Consider the following 18,932-nt stretch of genomic DNA (forward strand, 5'->3'; position numbering starts at 1 on the left):
ATTTGGAAGCTGGACTGGCCATCGATCGAGGCTTCCTCCTGCTCAAGGCCATCTCACAAAAAGTGACTGACAACCTTCTGCTCTTGCCGGTCGATGACGTCCTTTGCTGGTTGCCTCACCCTCATCATCGATAGCTTAAGTTGGCCCCATTGACGTCAATGATCGGCCATCAAGCTTCTAGATTCAACCTTCTTCCAGATCAGCCTCTATCGCCACCTCCAATTTCTAGATTGGTTGTCGCCTTTAGCCCCAGCATCGTCGCCTATAATCGTCTTTCGTTGTCGTCATCTGTGTCCTTCGTCTACCTTTTTTGTAAATATATCTATAACACACACACATATATATATATAATATGTATTTAATATTATTTTATTTTTTTTACATGTGTACATATGGAGCCCATTTAAAATGTTTTAAAATGTCAAGTGATATGCCCGTCAGCGAGTTTTGGACACCTCTTGAATCAATTTTGGATAGTGGATAAAATTACAACCAATTGATTAAATTGAGACTTTATTGTAAAAATTAAAATTTTTAGCTAAAATCACAAAAACACGAAAAATTTTAAATGTCTCATCTTAATAACCTTAAAAGTAATCATACAAATCACTTACTGTGTGGTCAAAATGATACAATAAACCACTACATATCCACAATTGTACTTTATAAAGTCAAGTGTCTTTTAACTTTATAAAAGCTGTAACATATTGTGCTTTCAAGAGAAGCTTCTATGTCTTCTTAAAGTTGATGAAGAATTGAAAGTAAGGGCCTATTTGATTGCCCTCATTTTCTATGGAAAATGAGTGATATTTTATTCTTGGTAATAAAATAGTTTCGATAATACTATATAAAAATCAATCTCTACTATATGGATTATATGAATGAGAAAATAAATTTGTAATATATGAATTTTGAAGCAAGGTATGAAAACCTATAGAAGAAATATTGAGTATAGTTGAGTGAGGTTTGTTTCAAAATATACTTTTGATAATCTCAACTTGCTTTCAAAAAGATCAAAATGAGGATTTGTTAAGTTTTCAATGTTTTCAAAAAGATAGTCGACTATGTGGTTTAATGCTGTTGACTATGCCTAAAAATAGTCGACTATGTTATAAGGATAGTCGACTATGCATAAGGATAGTCAACTATGCTAGTTTGATCTGTCGACTATTTAAGGCATTTATCGACTATTTTTGGATCTGTCGACTATCATATAAGGATAGTTGATTATGGCTTTTCATCTGTCGACTATTTTTTTTCTTAAAATTTAAAATCCTCTTCATATTTTTACATCTGTCGACTATGCATATGTATCTGTCGACTATGAGATTTTTGTGTTAGCAATAGTCGACTATCATTTTCAGTCTGTCGACTATGCTCAGCTTTATTTAATGAAATAGTCGACTAACCTATTTTCTTTGTCGACTATGTGTTTCACAGAAACTTATAACGACTAGTTTTTGGCGCATTAAATGCTCGCCCAACCACCCACAACGGTCCAAATTTTGAACTTGCCCACCATCAACTATAAATAGGTGGTTGAAGACGCATTGAAGGCTGGTGGAAAATATTAAATATCTTAAACTACCGTGCCTTCACTGTTACATCGAGCTTTTAACTTTTTCTCTCTGTATTTCCATTTAAGAGGCTTTGATATCTTACTGTTCTATTCTTTTAAGCCTCGATCATTTATTTAAAGAGAGAGCTTATAACTAAGAGTTGTACTCTTAGAATCTCTACTTCATTTTCTGTATTTTTCCTAGTAGTAGCTAGATGAGTCATTAAATTGGGAGGTTGTACACTGCCTAGTCAAGGACTAGAGGACCTGCTCATATTGAGTAGGGAGTTTGATAGTGAAATTGGTTTTAAAATCCATAGTGGATAGCTAAGGTAGTGGACTAAGCTTGGAAGGCTGAACCACTATAAATCTGTGTTTTCAATGCTCTTCATCTTTTCTCTTTTATGTTTGCATCCTTGCTCTATTGACTTTTCTTATTCATTGATAAGATTTCATTTTTTATTCTTCTTTATACGAAAGTATTTTTACTTCTCAAAAGAATATTTTTAATTACACCAATTCACCCCCGCTCTTGGTGTGTGCCATATCAGTTCAATTCTATCAATTGATATCAGAGTAAGGTTCCCTTGTTTTATCGGTTTAACAACCTAGGGAAAAAGATCTTGTTATATGGATCATTTTGCCTCATCATCTCAATCCGAGGGTCTAAGCACCACTCGTCCCCCATTCTTTGATGGAACTAACTATAACTACTGGAAAATAAGAATGCAGATTTATTTGATGCAGGACTCAAGTTTAATGCAAGCTGTTTATAAGGACATGAAGTTAGCTGACATGGAGAAAATTGAGACCTGGACACCAGAAGAAAGAAGAAATATGGAGATAAATGCTAAAGCCATGAATACTCTTATCTGTGCACTGAGCTTAGAGGAATTCAACAGAGTGTCAATGTGCAAAACAGCTAAGGAAATTTGGGACAAGTTAAAGGTAACACATGAAGGAACCAATCAAGTAAAAGAAACGAAAATCAATCTTCTTGTCCATGATTATGAGTTATTTTCTATGAAGGAAGACGAATCTATAAAGGATATGTACACTAGATTCAATGACATTGTTACTACTTTAGAAGCCTTAGGTAAAACATTTACAAATGGAGAAAGAGTTAGAAAAATTTTAAGAAGTTTACCCAGATCATGGGAATCCAAAGTCACTGCTATAATAGAAGCTAAGGACTTAGATACACTTCCATTTGACAACTTGCTAGGTTCTTTAATGACACATGAAATAATGATGAAAATAAATGAAGTTGATGATTCCAAGAAAAACAAAAATGTAGCATTTAAAATTGAGGAAGAAGATAAAAACTCTCAAAGTAAAGATGGTGATTTTGCACCGTTAGCTAGGAAATTTAGGAAATTTATGAAGAAAGGTAGTTTTAATCAAAGGAGAACATTTTGGAAAGAAAAAGATCAAAAAGAGTCTAATCCATCTAATGAGCTTTGATGTTTTGAATGTAAGAAGCTAGGTTACATTAGAAGTCACTGCCCTCAACTGAAAAAGATGGATCACAAGGAAAGAAAAATGAAGAAGAAGGCTCTAGCTGCATGGGGTGAATAAGAGCTCTCATCAAGTGATGAATCACAAGATGAAGAAGTTGCCAACATTTGTTTTATGGCCAATATTAAAGACGAGGTAAACTCTCAGCATCTTAACTCAATTTCTGAATTTACATTTGAAGAACTTCATGATGCATTCAATGAGTTGCTAGGTGAATGTGAGCATATGAATGAGAAAAATAGTGATTTAAAAAGAGAATTAAATTCTTTAGAAAATAAGATAAATGATCTGAAAAACAAAATAGGAATATTGGAAAATGAAAGAGACAGTCTAAGTACTGAAAAGGAAAATCTCTTGAAAGAAAACAAAGACATGAAGGAATCTTTAGAAAAATTAGTTAAATGTAAAAATAAACTAGAAATGATACTGGGAGCTCAAAGAAATTTTGGAAATAAACAAGGAATTGGATTTGACCCATTCCAAGCAAGCTCCAACAAAACAGTGTTTGTTAAAGCATCAAACCAAAAATTTATTCAAAGAATTCAAACCAAAGTTTTCAAAAAGAGGTATTACCTGTCACTAATGTGGAAAAGATGGTCACTTAGTCAACAAATGCTTCATACGAAAATTTTCTCAAAAATTCAAACAAGTTTGGGTTCCTAAGGATGTAGTATCTTCTAACAAGAATGGACCCAAGATGATGTGGGTACCAAAGGGAATAACGTGAATGATTTCTTGTGTAGGCTGCTTTGGTTTCAAATGATTCAAGGAGCAAGTGGTTCCTTGACAGTGGGTGCTCAAGGCACATGACAGGAGATCAAGATCTTCTCAACAACTTCGTTTTCAAGGAATGAGGTAAGGTTTTCTATGGTGACAACTCTCAAGGTAAGATCATAGGTATGGGCTCTATTTCTTTTGAAAATATTACATTATAAAATGTATTTCTTGTTGATGGTCTTAAACATAATTTGATTAGCATTAGTCAACTGTGTGATTTAAGTTATGAAGTTTGTTTTGATACTAATTCTTGTAAAGTTGTTTGCTCCAAGACAAAAGAAACAAAATTAAAAGGAAATAGAATAGGAAACATCTATCTCACATTTTTAGAATCACCAAAAATGGAGAACTGATTAGTTGCAAATTCATCTCAAAATTCCTGGTTGTGGCATAGTAGGTTAGGGCATGCTAGTATGAACCTAATAAACAAGTTAGTAAAACATGATCTTGTTATTGGATTGCCTAAGCTTAAATTTGAAAGAGATCACATTTGTGGCACTTGCATGAAAGGTAAGCAAATTAGTGTATCATTCAAACCAATAAATGAAGTATCAACATCTAGACCTCTAACACTACTTCACTTAGACTTGTTTGGTCCAATGAGAAGTCTAATCTTAGGAGGTAAACAATATGTTTTGGTAATAGTAGATGATTATTCTAGATTCACATGGGTCATTTTTCTTGCATCCAAAAATGAAACCTTTAAGTCATTTGAAATATTTAGTAAAAGAATTCAAAGAGAAAAAGGCTTTTGTATTTCAAAAATTAGAAATGATCATGGAGGAGAATTTGAAAATGAATTTTTCAAACTGTTTTGTGAAGAAAATGGAATAGATCATAACTTCTCTTGTGCTAGGACTCCCCAACAAAATGGTGTAGTAGAAAGAAAGAATAGATCCTAACAAGAAATGGCTAGAACAATACTTTGTGATAAAAATCTTCCTAAATACTTTTGGGCAGAAGCTGTGCATACTGCCTGCCATATTCTAAATAGAGTTTCAATGAGGCCATTATTGAAAAAGACTCCATATGAATTATTTAAAGGAAGAAAGCCTAACATAAGTCATTTCCATGTCTTTGGTAGCACTTGCTATATTCTCAATAATGGAAAAGAATCACTAGGTAAATTTGATGCTAAAAGTGATCAAGGTATATTTCTAGGATATTCATTTCAAAGTAAAGGTTATAGGGTATTCAACAAAAGAACCTTAGTAATAGAGGAAACAATTCAAGTAATAGTTGATGACATAAGCATTGAAACTCCAAAACTTAAGGAAGATGGTGAAAATGAAGTAACCCAAAATTTTGAAAAACTTTCAATAGAGCAAAATGAATCTAATACTCAAGAAAATGATCTGTTTGAAGGAGAACAAGAGCATCAAGTAGAAAGAGAACTAACATTTCCAAGAGAAAGGAAATATGTCAAAAAGAATGAAATCATAGGAGATCCATCCAAAGGCATTAGAACCAGATTTTCCATTAGAAATGAATGCCAATATGCTGCCTTCCTATCTCAAGTTGAACCTAAAAATATCAAAGAAGCTTTAGAAGATAAAAATTGGATTATAGCCATGCAAGAAGAATTAAATCAATTTGAATGAAATGGAGTTTGGAAATTAGTGCCAAGACCAAAAGATTATCCTATTATAGGCACAAAATGGGTATTTAGAAATAAGATGGATGAAAATGGAATTGTAACTAGAAACAAAGCAAGGCTAGTGGCTCAAGGTTATAGCTAAGAAAAAGGTATTGACTATGATGAAACCTATGCCCCTGTTGCTAGGTTAGAAGCAATAAGAATGTTGTTAGCATTTGCTTGTTACAAAAACTTCAAATTATATCAAATGGATGTTAAGAGTGCTTTCTTAAAAGGGTATATTAATGAAGAAGTCTATGTAGAACAACCCCCTGGTTTTGAAAATCACAAGTATGAAGATCATGTGTTCAAGTTGTCTAAAGCTTTATATGGTCTAAAACAAGCCCCTAGAGCATGGTATGAGAGACTTAGTAAGTTTCTCTTAGAAAAAGGATTTAAAAGAGGCCAAATAGATACAACCTTATTCATAAGAAGCCATGATAAGGACATCTTATTAGTTCAAATATATGTAGATGACATCATATTTGGATCTACAAATAAATCTCTATGTGATCAATTTGCAAATCTTATGCAAGGAGAATTTGAGGTGAGTATGATAGGTGAACTTAAGTACTTTCTAGGATTACAAATAAAACAAGAAAAAGAAGGTATATATATATATATATCTCAACAAAAATACATAAGAGATCTTCTCAAGAGGTTTGATGTTCAAGATTGTAAACCTATGGCTACACCTATGAGTAGTTCTCAAAGCCTAGATAAAGATGAATTAGGGAAGGCTGTAGATAACAAGCTTTATAGAAATATGATTGGCTCTTTGCTTTATTTAACAGCTAGTAGACCTGATATTATGTTTAGTGTGTGCTTATGTGCTAGGTTCCAATCTAATCTCAAAGAATCTCACTTGAAAGCAGTTAAAAGAATCTTGAGATACCTAAAAGGAACTACAAATCTAGAACTCTTTTATGCAAAATCAAATATTTTTGATCTAACAGTATACACTGATGCAGATTATGATGGATGTAAAATAGATAGAAAAAGTACAAGTGGTTCATGTCAATTATTAGAAAATTATTTGGTATCTTGGTCAAGTAAAAAGCAAAATATAGAGGCTCTATCATCTACTGAGGCAGAGTATGTAGCAGTTGGAAATTGTTGTGCTCAAATATTGTGGATGAAATACCGAGTAGAAGACTATGGCATAAGACTTCAAAACATCCCAATAAAATGTGACAATACTTATCATAAGAGAAAGTCGAATAAAAAGTTTAAGACCAACATTGGGGATTCTCATATGGAAATCACATTGATGCTAATCCGAGATCAGTTTAAAATTCCTTTAGATGGAGAGGATTATGCCTTTTGGACTCAAGATTTTGTTCAGGCCAGTAAAGAAGTCATAGGAGATGACTCTCTTACAACTAAAATATCTGACACATCAAGTATGGACTTGAACACTAGGATTCTTCATCTTATTTGTTGTAAGATGATTTACCCTAGAAATGGAAGTTTCTCTCTTGTTACGAGACTTGACTTGTGGCTACTCCAATGCATTAAGGCTAAGAAAAGGCCAAAACTATGTTTACTAATGATAAATCTGATGATAGACTCATTTTCAACCAAAACTAGGTCACTTCCCTATGGTATGGCAGTCAGTGTTTTACTGGATAGTCTGGTTGGGAATATGGACAGTGCTAGAAAAGTATATCTTAGTCTCTCTCAACACATAAATGACAAGACACCCATTAGAATTGGTTATGCAAATAAGGATGGGGAATGGGTTAAAGTAGACAAACCTGAAAACCCTAGAAAGAAGAGAAGATCAGAAGGACCATCTTCATCTCATGAAGACTTAGTGGTTCAAGGTATGACAGATCTAAAATTAGACATATCAAGAGTTGAAGCCAGTCTGCAAGAAGTCAGGTTAGATCTACAGAGTCTTTATCAGCAACAAGAAGATCTATCTTCTTAGATGGGGCATCTTATTCAGATGCTATCCTCTTAGTTTCCTCCACCTGCTGCATCTCCATCCATTCCATCAGTTGCCTCTCCTTCATCAGCTCAGTCTTCTCCTTCATCCATCTCTCCAGATGTTTAGATAATGCCCTCTGTAATACCCGGTATTACATGGTATTGAGAATAAATAATTTTTGATTATTTTGAAAGGAACTCGGGTGGTTCGGGAAGCCCAAGGATCGGTTTCGAGAAATTAATTAATAAAATTGTCGAATTGGCGGCAGGGAGTGCCTCGGGACTTGGATGTCTAGGGAAGAGGGCAAGAGATTGGTGAGCGTCTCAAGATGAGGATAGTGACACTGGCAGCGATCCGATCGAGAATAATTTTCGGAATAAATTCTATATGAGCCTGAGTGGGTGCCTATACCGAATAGTCAGAGGGGACTTTCTGGTAGCTGGGGGGACCCTAGGGGTGGTTCGGTTTTCTGAGTAAGGCAACCCTTAAGTGTTTTCAGGTCAAATAAAGGTCCCGGGCAGGCACAGGGATGAAATCGATATTCCCGAGTAAATGTCGATAATTAATTTTTGAGAAATTAAGTTATTATGTGGCTTTGATGATAAATAATTAAAACTTGGAGGGTCCAAGTGTAATTATAAAATTCCCCAAGTGCAATTATTAATTTCTAAAGTGGAGTTATGAGATATGTGGGGGTTAAATGTGTAATATAATTATATATATATATATATAAATAGGCGTGAGGAAGCTTCCTTGAAGCTTCGCGCCTCTGATATTGAAATGGTCGAAATAGTCAGCTCGTGTGAGGTGGAGAAGTGGCCGAGAGTTGAGATTAAAGAGGGGCAATTGAGGAATTTTGGAAATTGCTTAGATTTTTAAGGGGATGCCCGAGCTTGCTGGGCAAGCTTCCTCAGTACCCCTCCCTATGAAATTTTGAACCAGAGAGTGCGAGAAAGAGAGTGAGATCGAGAGAGAGTTTGATCGAGCATTTGAAAAAGGGAGATCGTGGGAGAGTGCTGGCCGAGGCATCGCGAGATTGAGAGATCGAGATCTAGAGAGATGAGGGCGGCTGGTCGCTAGCTGGTTTAAGGCGGCCATGGCTGATGCTACCGAAACAGCTGTGTTATGAAGCTGCAACAATGGCGACTGAGGGCGGCAGCGTTTGATGGCGGCGGAAGGCGGAAGCGGTCGAAGCTAGCCGAGTTGAGGCCGATGAAGGCCGAAGGCAGCAAAGGCGAGCGGCCATGGCAGCAGCTTCGCTGCTGTTCCAGCTGCTGGTTAGCGGTAGGGGATGCACGGAGGAGGCTGTGGCAGTCGCAAGGGCTCGAGAAAGCATCCGAGATGGCCGGAGGCGCGGCCATTACAGCGCGAAGCTGCTGTTGCAGCAGCTAGGCGCGGCCATGGCAGCGCACAGCAGCTGCAAATGGCGAGCAAAGGCAGTGGCTGGGGCACTCGAGGAGGCTGGTCAGGGGCAGCACGGTGCGGCTGGTGGTGGCCATTGAGGGCGGTGCTGCGAACGGTGGCTGGCGCGAGGCCAGGCGGCGGCTGGTGGGCAGTCGTGCGCAGCAGCTGGCGCGGCCCTGTATGTGCACGGGGAAGAAGCAGCCGCGGAGAGGAGAAATGGAGGAGAAGATGAACAGTGAAGAAGAAATAAAAAAAAAAAAAGAAATGAAAATCTGGAAAAAATAGGAAAAATAGCCGAAAAATCCAGAAAAATTGGGGGAAAGTCCTGGAAATTAATTTGGGACTCGAGGAGTGGGCCAGAGGTTCGGTATATGAATCCGAGGGCTTTATGGCGGTCCAATAGGCGATGCCAATGTGGGCGATAAGCCGATTTTCTCTTCCAGACTAACTGAGGTGAGTTAATTAACTCTTTTCAAAATACTTCCTTATGTGAGATATTAAATTGTGTAGAGTAATTAATTGTTGAATTAAACCTTGGGTCGGGGGTTGTTTGGAATTTATTGATGGCTGGCGTATGCCGTGGTTAGTATTGATGGTGATTTTGCGATGTGTGGTGAAATTGAGGGCATTGGGTTAATGCCGGATGTTAATGGGTTGGGTTTTTGTGTGTTTGTCCCTAGATTCGACCGGGAAGGCGATAATCCTAGAAGAGCTCGAAGTTCGGGCTGGCGTTCTCGCCGAGGCAGAGATAAGGCTTCGAGCCAGGTAAGGGATGGCCCCACGTGGAGGTGGCCTTGCAAGTTAGTAAATGTGCTTGATAATGTTTTTATGTTGCATTGGCATGTAGTGGTTATATCTTGTGTGATGCAAGCTCTAGTGGACCTGTGGCCATAAGGAGGACTAGTGTGGTGGGGGGCTGATAGGTTGATGCCTCAAACCCTAGTGGGTTGTGAGGATGAGTGGACCTAGCCTCATTAGCATGCATTGGCATACATAAACATGATTATATTCATATTTACATGCATTGCACCCTTACTGAGTCTTTATGACTCATGAGGTTTTACCTCATGTGTAGATGATGCAAGTCCGGATGCAAGCAGGGATGGCGCCGGGAGGCCGTTGTGGCAACTAGCTGAGTTGCCCGAGTTATGTATTTTTAATATTGCTTGTATGTAGCCAGGGGGCGTGGTGTATGTATACCCTTGTGAGTAAATGTCTGTGTTTTGAGCTTAAATGTATTTAATTGTGTAATCATCATAGTGTGATAGATGATTGTGAGATTGCTTGTTGAATGTGGCATAGTCGGTAAAGCCAAGTTTCGAACCGAGTCAAGATAAGCAAGGTATGTTCTCATAAATCCCCAATACTCAGCGAAGTGTTTGTATGCTAGCCTTGTGCCTGGGTCACCTCTGGCTTGCTATGGGGTGAGCTGAAGAGAGGTGAAGTTCACTCGGGTTTCGGGTCTTGGTCCGCTGGATTTTTTCTTATTTGAATTGGGACTGATTCCTGAGTGGAGCGAAGGGAAGGACGAAGCCTAGTTCCCACCTAGGGCGTTTCCTGTTGAAACATAGTCCAACCCTTCAGTTGAGGTTGTCGGGTGAGTAATCTGGTCGATTATTTACCGGTGGCGCCCGTAAGTGGGAGCGGGTCGTTACACCCTCATCATACATTCCATTTTACTTTTGCTTTATGTATGCTTATTTTGGCAGATTTACCTGTTGTTTTATGGTTTGTTGAACTCCAACATCTCTTGATGAATGACTGTTTTAGTATTGTCATTTTACTCTTATAAATGTATGCTTCAATCTGATTGCATGGTTTAGTTGAATTCTCTCTATGTACAACTTGGTTTCAGGGGGAGCCTCACTGTGTTTCAAAAATGGGGAGTATTAATCTTTTTGATTTTGACAAAAAGGGGGAGATAAAATGAATGAATTGATTTTCATATTTGTTTTTGTCATCATCAAAAAAGGGAGATTAATATTTTATTCTTAGTAATAAAATAGTTTTGATAATAACTATATGAAAATCAATCTCCACTATATGGATTATATGAATGAGAAAATAAATTTGTAATATATGAATTTTGAAGCAAGGTATGAAAACCTATAGAAGAAATATTGAGTATGCTTGAGTGATGTTTGTTTCAAAATATACTTTTGATAATCTCAACTTGCTTTCAAAAAGATCAAAATGAGGATTTGTTAAGTTTTCAATGTTTTCAAAAGGATAGTCGACTATGTGGTTTAATGCTGTTGACTATGCCTAAAAATAGTCGACTATGTTATAAGGATAGTCGACTATGCATAAGGATAGTCGACTATGCTGGTTTGATCTGTCGACTATTTAAGGCATCTGTCAACTATTTTTGGATCCGTCGACTATCATATAAGGATAGTCGACTATGGCTTTTCATCTGTCGACTATTTTTGTTCTTAAAATTTAAAACTCTCTTCATATTTTTACATCTGTCGACTATGCATATGTATCTGTCGACTATGGGATTTTTGTCTTAGCAATAGTCGACTATCATTTTTTGTCTGTTGACTATGCTCAGCTTTGTTTAATGAAATAATCGACTAACTTATTTTCTCTGTCGACTATGTGTTTCACAGAAACTTATAACGGCTAGTTTTTGGCGCATTAAATGCTCGCCCAACCACCCACAACAGTCCAAATTTTGAACTTGCCCACCATCAACTATAAATAGGTGGTTGAAGACGCATTGAAGGCTAGTGGAAAATATTAAATATCTTAAACTACCGTGCCTTCACTGTTACATCGAGCTTTTAACTTTTTCTCTCTGTATTTCCATTTAAGAGGCTTTGATATCTTATTGTTCTATTCTTTTAAGCCTCAATCATTCATTTAAAGAGAGAGCTTGTAACTAAGAGTTGTACTCTTAGAATCTCTACTTCATTTTCTGTATTTTTCCTAGCAGTAGCTAGAGGATCTATTAAATTGGGAGGTTGTACATTGCTTAGTCAAGGACTAGAGGACCTGCTCATATTGAGTAGGGGGTTTGATAGTGAAATTGGTTTTAAAATCCTTAGTGGATAGCTAAGGTAGTGGACTAAGCTTGGAAGGTTGAACCACTATAAATTTGTGTCTTCACTGCTATTCATCTTTTCTCTTTTATGTTTGCATCCTTGCTCTATTGACTTTGCTTATTCATTGATAAGATTTCATTTTTTATTCTTCTCCATACGAAAGTATTTTTACTTCCCAAAAGAATATTTTTAATTATACCAATTCACCATCCCTCTTGATGTGTGCCATATCAGTTCAATTCTATCAATGAGTATTTTTCATCCAACTTCTAACTTTGGCAGTGTTTGATTGCACTTATTTTCTAGGAAAATTAAGTTCCCATTTTCGGTCACGTGATGCTCTTTTCTAGCTTTTGCGGGAAATGATTTTCCTAGGAGGGGGGCTTGTTTTCCATTTCCAGACAATTCAATCATCGCGCGCACAACACATTTGCTTTTGTCCACCTCGATTTCTTTAGTTCCTCTCCCATTCGAGCATGCTTCATCCCCTTTCTCTTTGTTGCCATCCATCGCCAAAGTCGAGCCCCGACACGGGTTTCGTCGCCATCTCCGACTTCTTGTGAGTCGCCATCCACCGCCGAAGACGAGCTCTGTCTTGGGTTTCGTCGCCATCTCCACAGAAGAGAGAGAAAGAGAGAGACTCACAGTGACGATGACAATGTTGTGGCTGACCCAGATGGCGACGATGGGGTTGGAGGAGCCGATGGTGCAGAAGATCGACGATGGGGTTGGAGGAGCTGATGGTGTAGAAGATCAACGATGGGGTTGGAGGAGCAGATGGCGAGGATCTGGTTGTTGGCCATGGTCACGGGAGATCGACGCTTACCCAGAAGATTGACGTGGGGTTGTCGACCTGATCTTCTACACCTTCAGAAACGCCTAGCAACGGCGGTGGCGGGAGGGAGATGCGAGATGGAGACAAAGAGGGTGAGAAAGTGGGTTTGGGGGTGAGAGAAGGTGAGATCGTGGTTTTGTAATTTTTGGGTTTATTTTTATTTTATTTTATTGTTATATTTTATCATAAATTAATAAATAGAGTGTTTATTATTATTTTTAATTTTTTGTGATAAATAAAATGTATAGAAATGAAAAATAAAAATTATCAAATTCTATAGAAAATATTACCAATCAAACAACAAAAGATGGAAAATAACATCATTTTCTAAGTAAAAAATTATATCAATCAAATAGCTTAAACTCCTAATTTCTAGGAATTCATTTTTCCTACAATTCAATTATCTGGAATTCATTTTTTTTCACTTAAATTTCACCCTTACAATCAAATGCACCTAAGTATCTTTTTGGCTTTACAAGAGATATGGCATTTTTTTTGTTTTTTAAGGAGTTTTTTTAACCTTTTGAAATAAAATGTTGGTGGATGCTCACAATTGGTGTTTAGGTAAATTAGAGGTAGAGATTTCAAGTGGTTTGAGGGTAGTCCTGTGTAGATTTTATTTGGCTAAAAATAAGTTATTGTAGTTTTATTTGGTCAAATTATTAAAAAAAATATATAAATTTTGTCTCGTATATCAATTATAATAAATTTTAACTTTTATTAAATATATATTTAAACTTTTTATAACTATAACAATTACATAATATTGTCAATTTTAAATTAACGACACAACTTTTTGTCTAAAAAATTAAATTTTTATTTTTACAAAAATTTATTCAAAATAAGAAAAATGAGAAAATTCAAAAGAAGCAAAAGATACAGTATTTTTTTACAAAAATAATATTCTTTTTCCACATCTTGTATAATTTTCATTTGACTACAATTCATATCTAATTCCTCTCTCTCAACTTCCTCTTCCATTGTTAATTGTCAACAACCGTTACATGGACAAGCATAATCTATTTATCTCCTGGATAAATTTGAATTGTTTAAAATTAAAAAATTTAAAATACACAAAAAAATAAAATTAAAAAAAATTGATCAATCCAAGACAATACATAATTACTTTGTTTATATTACATTGCTTAGAAATTTTGATTTAGAACTTATATTATCTTAGAAATTAGAAATTTAGTATAAATGAGTTATGGTTTAAAATATTATTAATTAAGTTAAAAATGTAATTGTTTACAATAATAATTATCTGAATTTTTAAATGAATATTGTTTTCTTTTTTAGATAAAAAGAATACAATAGAGAAAGAAGAGAGAGAGAGAGGAAGTTAATTATCGACAAAAATGATTTTATTGTGTTTTTAATTTTTATTTTTTCTAATATCAACTTTAGATTTTTAATTTGTATTAAATATGTATTGTCACTAGTCTATTATTAAAAATATTTTTTAATTGTTAATGCATTTCTCTCAATTAAATGATATAGTTTTTAAAAGAATAAATTAGTCAATAAAGTGACTTGAAATGTAACATTGCTTTCCTCCAATTCTCTCACCAACTAAATAAAATACACTAAATTAGATAGATAGAGATATGTAAATTAAGAATTTGATACTTTCATCATAGTGAATATACGTCATATTAAGGATTATTAACTTTTTAGCCAACGATTTTGACAAAAGACATATAATGACACAAATTCGAAACAAATTAAAAGTGGTGCTAGTATTAAGAAGAATTAAAAAGGACTATATAATTGAAAACACAACAAAAATGGATATTTGTGGTAATTAACCCAAAAAAATGAAAGATATAGAAAACATAAAGAGGTGAATCATGTTTAATAAGAAATTAAACAAGAGATGAAGACATAAAATCTAAAAAAATAGAGTCGTTTGGCTGGAAGATTTTTCTCTTTTCTCTTATTCAGGTTTATATAAAATTAAAAAATATATCTTAATCATAGTGTAAGATGTGACGCTTATCACCGTATATGTTTGTGGGACTAAGGTGTCACATTCGTGACAATAATTATAACTCAAATTAAATTTTTTAATAATAAATAATCTTTATAATTATGTTTGGAAGTTGTTATATTAATCAGCTCACTTTCACTTTTTTCTCAAGGTAAAAAAAAAATAATAACCAAACCCCCCTTGCAAATCTTTCCTTGATGGGCATCCGCCACCACCTTGAGCGACTTTAATTCTAGGACTTGTTGATCACACAAACAACTGCTGGTAAATGGTAATGGAACAACTACTTGAACAAAGACATGATGATTAGACCTCATACCAAACTCCTCATAAGATACTAGTGCTTCTGTTTAAAACGAGTGTTACGTATTAGTCACCAACTTCCTAAGTTTAAAAACGGCAAATGACTAACCAGTCTACAAAATACCCTTTTAAGTGTCCTAAAATAAAATGGCACTCCACCCAGAGTAGACAGGCTTAAGGAAAATGTTAGAGAGCCCGACAAGTTTATTGACGGATTTATCGAAAGGGGATCATTTTGCCCCCACGCCCTGCTCTCCCCCTTCCCTCTCTGCGTGTCTCCCCTCCTTACTATGATCGTCGCTCGCTTCTCCCCTAGGCCTCGCTATAGTCGCTTGGCCTTGTCTCCGTCGTCTCGCCGACAGTCGTTGCATCGACTGTCGGCGAGGCAAGGCGGCGAGGCGACGGAGACGAGGTCGAGCGACTGCAGCGAGGCGTAGAGGAGAGGCGAGCGGCAGCCATGGCAGGCAGGGCAGACGCGTAGAGCGAGGGGGGCAGTGGCCTACTTTACAAATTTGTAAAGTGAGCAGGGGTAAAATCGTCTTTTTACCCCTTCTATATGAGCCGCTGGATAGACCCGTCGGGCCCTGTAGAACGACTCGAGACTTAAATATGTCTCATCGGTTTGAATTGGAGGGTAGCCTTTGGCAAGAGATTTTGACTGTCATTTGTTAAGTTTAAATCGGATTTAAGAAGAACGAGATTAATGATGTTTTAATTGATAATTATTTACAGTGATTTAAATGGCCTTTTTTATGCATAACGTGAGTAATCACGTGTTAGCCTGAGAACAAAACCTAAAGTCTTTTTTATACTAATTTAAATTAAATAGAATGCTTAACATTTATTTGCTTGCCCGAGTGGGCTTTTGATCTCGATGCAATCAATCAATTGTGTCAACTCACTAGAGTAAAATTATAATTTTATTCCCATTTGTTTTTTAAATAAATAAAAAATTCTTATTAATCAATATAATTAACTAATTTTGTTAGTAGTTATATGGAGATCTTTTATTAAGATGCATAGAAATTTAGCTAGCCGATTTAACCCTTTGTCAATCGAGTAGACATTTGTCGGTCGATACAATTGATTGATTATATTAACAGCTATATCGAGATTCTTTATCAAATAGATATCGACTGATTACGTTAGCAGCTATATCGAGGTCCTTATCAAACAGACGTGGAGATTCAGCTGAGCTAGTCCACCGATTGCCAACTGGATCGACCAAATAATCATTATCTATTTATATATATAAATATATATTTGGTAAGAAAATAAAATAAAAGAAAAAAAATAAAACAATAGTAGTGAGATCTGTACGAATATGACCATAAACCTTTCCTTTGCCCCACTGTATATATATATATAAATATATAAAATAATGCACGAATAAACGTATCAGTATCATATTCTTGCACTACAAGCACAGAAAGAGAAACAAACCGAGAAAGTTTCCTGAAAGTTTCTGCTTTTCCTTGGTTTCCTTCCGGTGGCCAGATGAAGAAGAGCAGAGAACTCTTCCCAATTTCAAATGCAACAAACCAGACTGAGGATTGCCCAGATTTCTGCGGTCCGCGCTGCCCATACGATTGCCCATACTTCTATGTCACGCCTCCGCCACCGTCGCCTCCATCTCCTCAGCCGCTTTCAGCAGGGCAAGCCCGGGTACTCTCACCGTACGCGATCATCGTCGCCACCGTACTCGCCAGCATCTTTCTTCTCGTCGGCTATTACGTGCTCGTCGTGAAGTACTGCTCCGGCTGGAACCCTTTCAGGGCACGGCCAAGGCAAGCAGATGGCCGAGATGAAGAAGACTTTGTGGATGAAAATCAGGGGCCCGCCATCGACCACCCGATCTGGTACATCAACACAGTCGGTCTCCAGCTGTCCGTCATCAACTCAATCACAGTCTTCAAGTACACGAAATCTGAGCCTCTGATCGATGGAAGCGATTGTGCGGTTTGTTTGAGTGAGTTTCAAGAAGGCGAGACTCTTCGGCTGTTGCCGAAATGCAGTCACGCGTTTCACATTCCTTGCATCGACACTTGGTTGAGATCACACACCACTTGCCCCATCTGCCGTGCCGGAATTTTGTCAAACACCTCGACTGCAACTCCTCCTCCTCCTCCTTCAAATGACCACAGTTCTTCCAATTCAACTCCGGCGGAGGAGACGCAGGCGAGGAATCCTGAGACCAATGGTCCATTAACCGACAACCGGGTCGGCGAAATTGAGGTTTCTGAAATAGAGGCTGAAGTTGAAGGCCAATTCCCGCATGCTTCTGAAACAAAGGATTGTGTGAATATGGTCATGGGGGATAAGAGACAACTGGTGAGGTCCGTTTCAATGGATTGTTGTTGTTCTTCTTCCTCTTCTTCTTCGGCTTTCCGTGTGGATGAACCGGAAGACAAATGGGTTAGTGTCAGAGAATATGGAGAATCCAGTTCGGGTAGTGTTGGATCAGGAGATTGTGGAAATTCAAGGATGAGTGCAGAGTGTGTGCAGAAGAGTTCCATGTCAATGAATAGATCATTCTCATGCCGTGGCAACTTTTTCATATCAAGGAATGGTCGGAGCTCAAGTTCTGTTTTTCCGCTGTAAATGTAATTCTCTGCAAATGCAAATGCAATGCTTTTAATAAAGAAGGTAGATAGTGGAGCACTCTTACATTTCCTGGGAATAAATGTCATTTCCAGGAAATTAGTGTAATGGGAGACAATAATCATAATAATAATACTTGAATAAAGACAAAATTGATAAGAAAAAGGTGCTTTTATGTCATATATTTCTTTTAAGCTACACTTTTAGCATTTAAACACACATTTATTAATTGATAAAATATTTCAATATACAATATATATATATATATATATATTTAATACTAACCAATAAACCAAATGGTAATGGACTTACTTTTTTTTATTATTTAAAATTTTTGATAACATAATTTAGTTTGTAAATCTTGAGAAATAAGGGGCTTACCCTTTGGTTTCAATTTGTGATATAAAAATGCCTTAAACCAAATCCTAAATTGTACTGTAGTGTATATTTAATATACTCTTTAGTCTTAGATAGAAATTATAAAATATATTAACTTTTTAAAATTATATTATCACACTAATTTACTACTTAACAATTGATTTTATTATTTGCTACAAGGGGGGCAAAAGTCAAAATTTTAATTATTTTGTAATTTTTTAATAAGTGGATTACATTTTTTTTTTCATCTTTTAGTGAAGTAAGAATAGAATTAAGCTAAAATTTAGCCTACAAATGAGAAAGTAAGAACAAGTTAGTTAGTATGGACTTGGGCTCAATTCAACTTAATCTCTGAGTCAGGGTCTAGATTTATTTATTTTGAGCACAAATTTAAAAAAAAGACTTTTATATTGACATTAACATTAAGTTTTTAAGGTAAAAATATAATTACCACCCCTAAATTTGGGTATAATTATAGAGACCTCTCTTTTATTTTGAAAAATTATAAAAATTTTATGTGAAGTTAAAATTTTTATTCATAATAATATTAACTTTTTATTTTTCGAATCATATTGGGATTCGTGATGAACTCGTGATAAGATTAATATTCATTGCGAACCTCAAAAATTCAGGTGACTAGAAGACAAAAAAAAAAATAAAAAAATAAATAAAGTTAATTTATTTATAATAATTAAAATAATCTCTGTAATTTCTAAAATTAGATAGAAAATCTGCGTAATTGTGGTAACCTCATCCTCAAGAGTTAGTATAGTTTACTTCCTCCTCTTAATTTCTTTATAAACATTTGCATCAAGAATAACGTACTCAAAAAGCAAAAAAACCTACCGATGCGGGGCCTTTATCACCTAAGCTCAAGTATACCGAGATTTGAATGTTCTTAGGATATTACTGGCTCCAGCCGACCAGTTTCAACTAGGTTGACCAATTG

General features: G+C 36.0%; 1 protein-coding gene across 1 annotated transcript; it reads left to right on the forward strand.

Moving 5' to 3' along the window:
* The first annotated feature begins 16,368 nt into the window (after positions 1-16,368).
* LOC127808164 (RING-H2 finger protein ATL54-like) lies at positions 16,369-17,765 on the forward strand. Its single transcript, XM_052346574.1, has one exon. The coding sequence runs from the start codon at positions 16,502-16,504 to the stop codon at positions 17,603-17,605; it is 1,104 nt and encodes a 367-aa protein (XP_052202534.1). The 5' UTR covers positions 16,369-16,501; the 3' UTR covers positions 17,606-17,765.
* Positions 17,766-18,932: the final 1,167 nt, after the last annotated feature.

This window comes from Diospyros lotus, chromosome 8, assembly GCF_014633365.1.
Source record: "Diospyros lotus cultivar Yz01 chromosome 8, ASM1463336v1, whole genome shotgun sequence".
Classification (NCBI taxonomy): Eukaryota; Viridiplantae; Streptophyta; class Magnoliopsida; order Ericales; family Ebenaceae; genus Diospyros; species Diospyros lotus.

Bases quoted from the DNA above. Each gene is read 5' to 3' on its own strand.
- LOC127808164 (XM_052346574.1), top strand. From the start codon at position 16,502: ATGAAGAAGAGCAGAGAACTCTTCCCAATTTCAAATGCAACAAACCAG.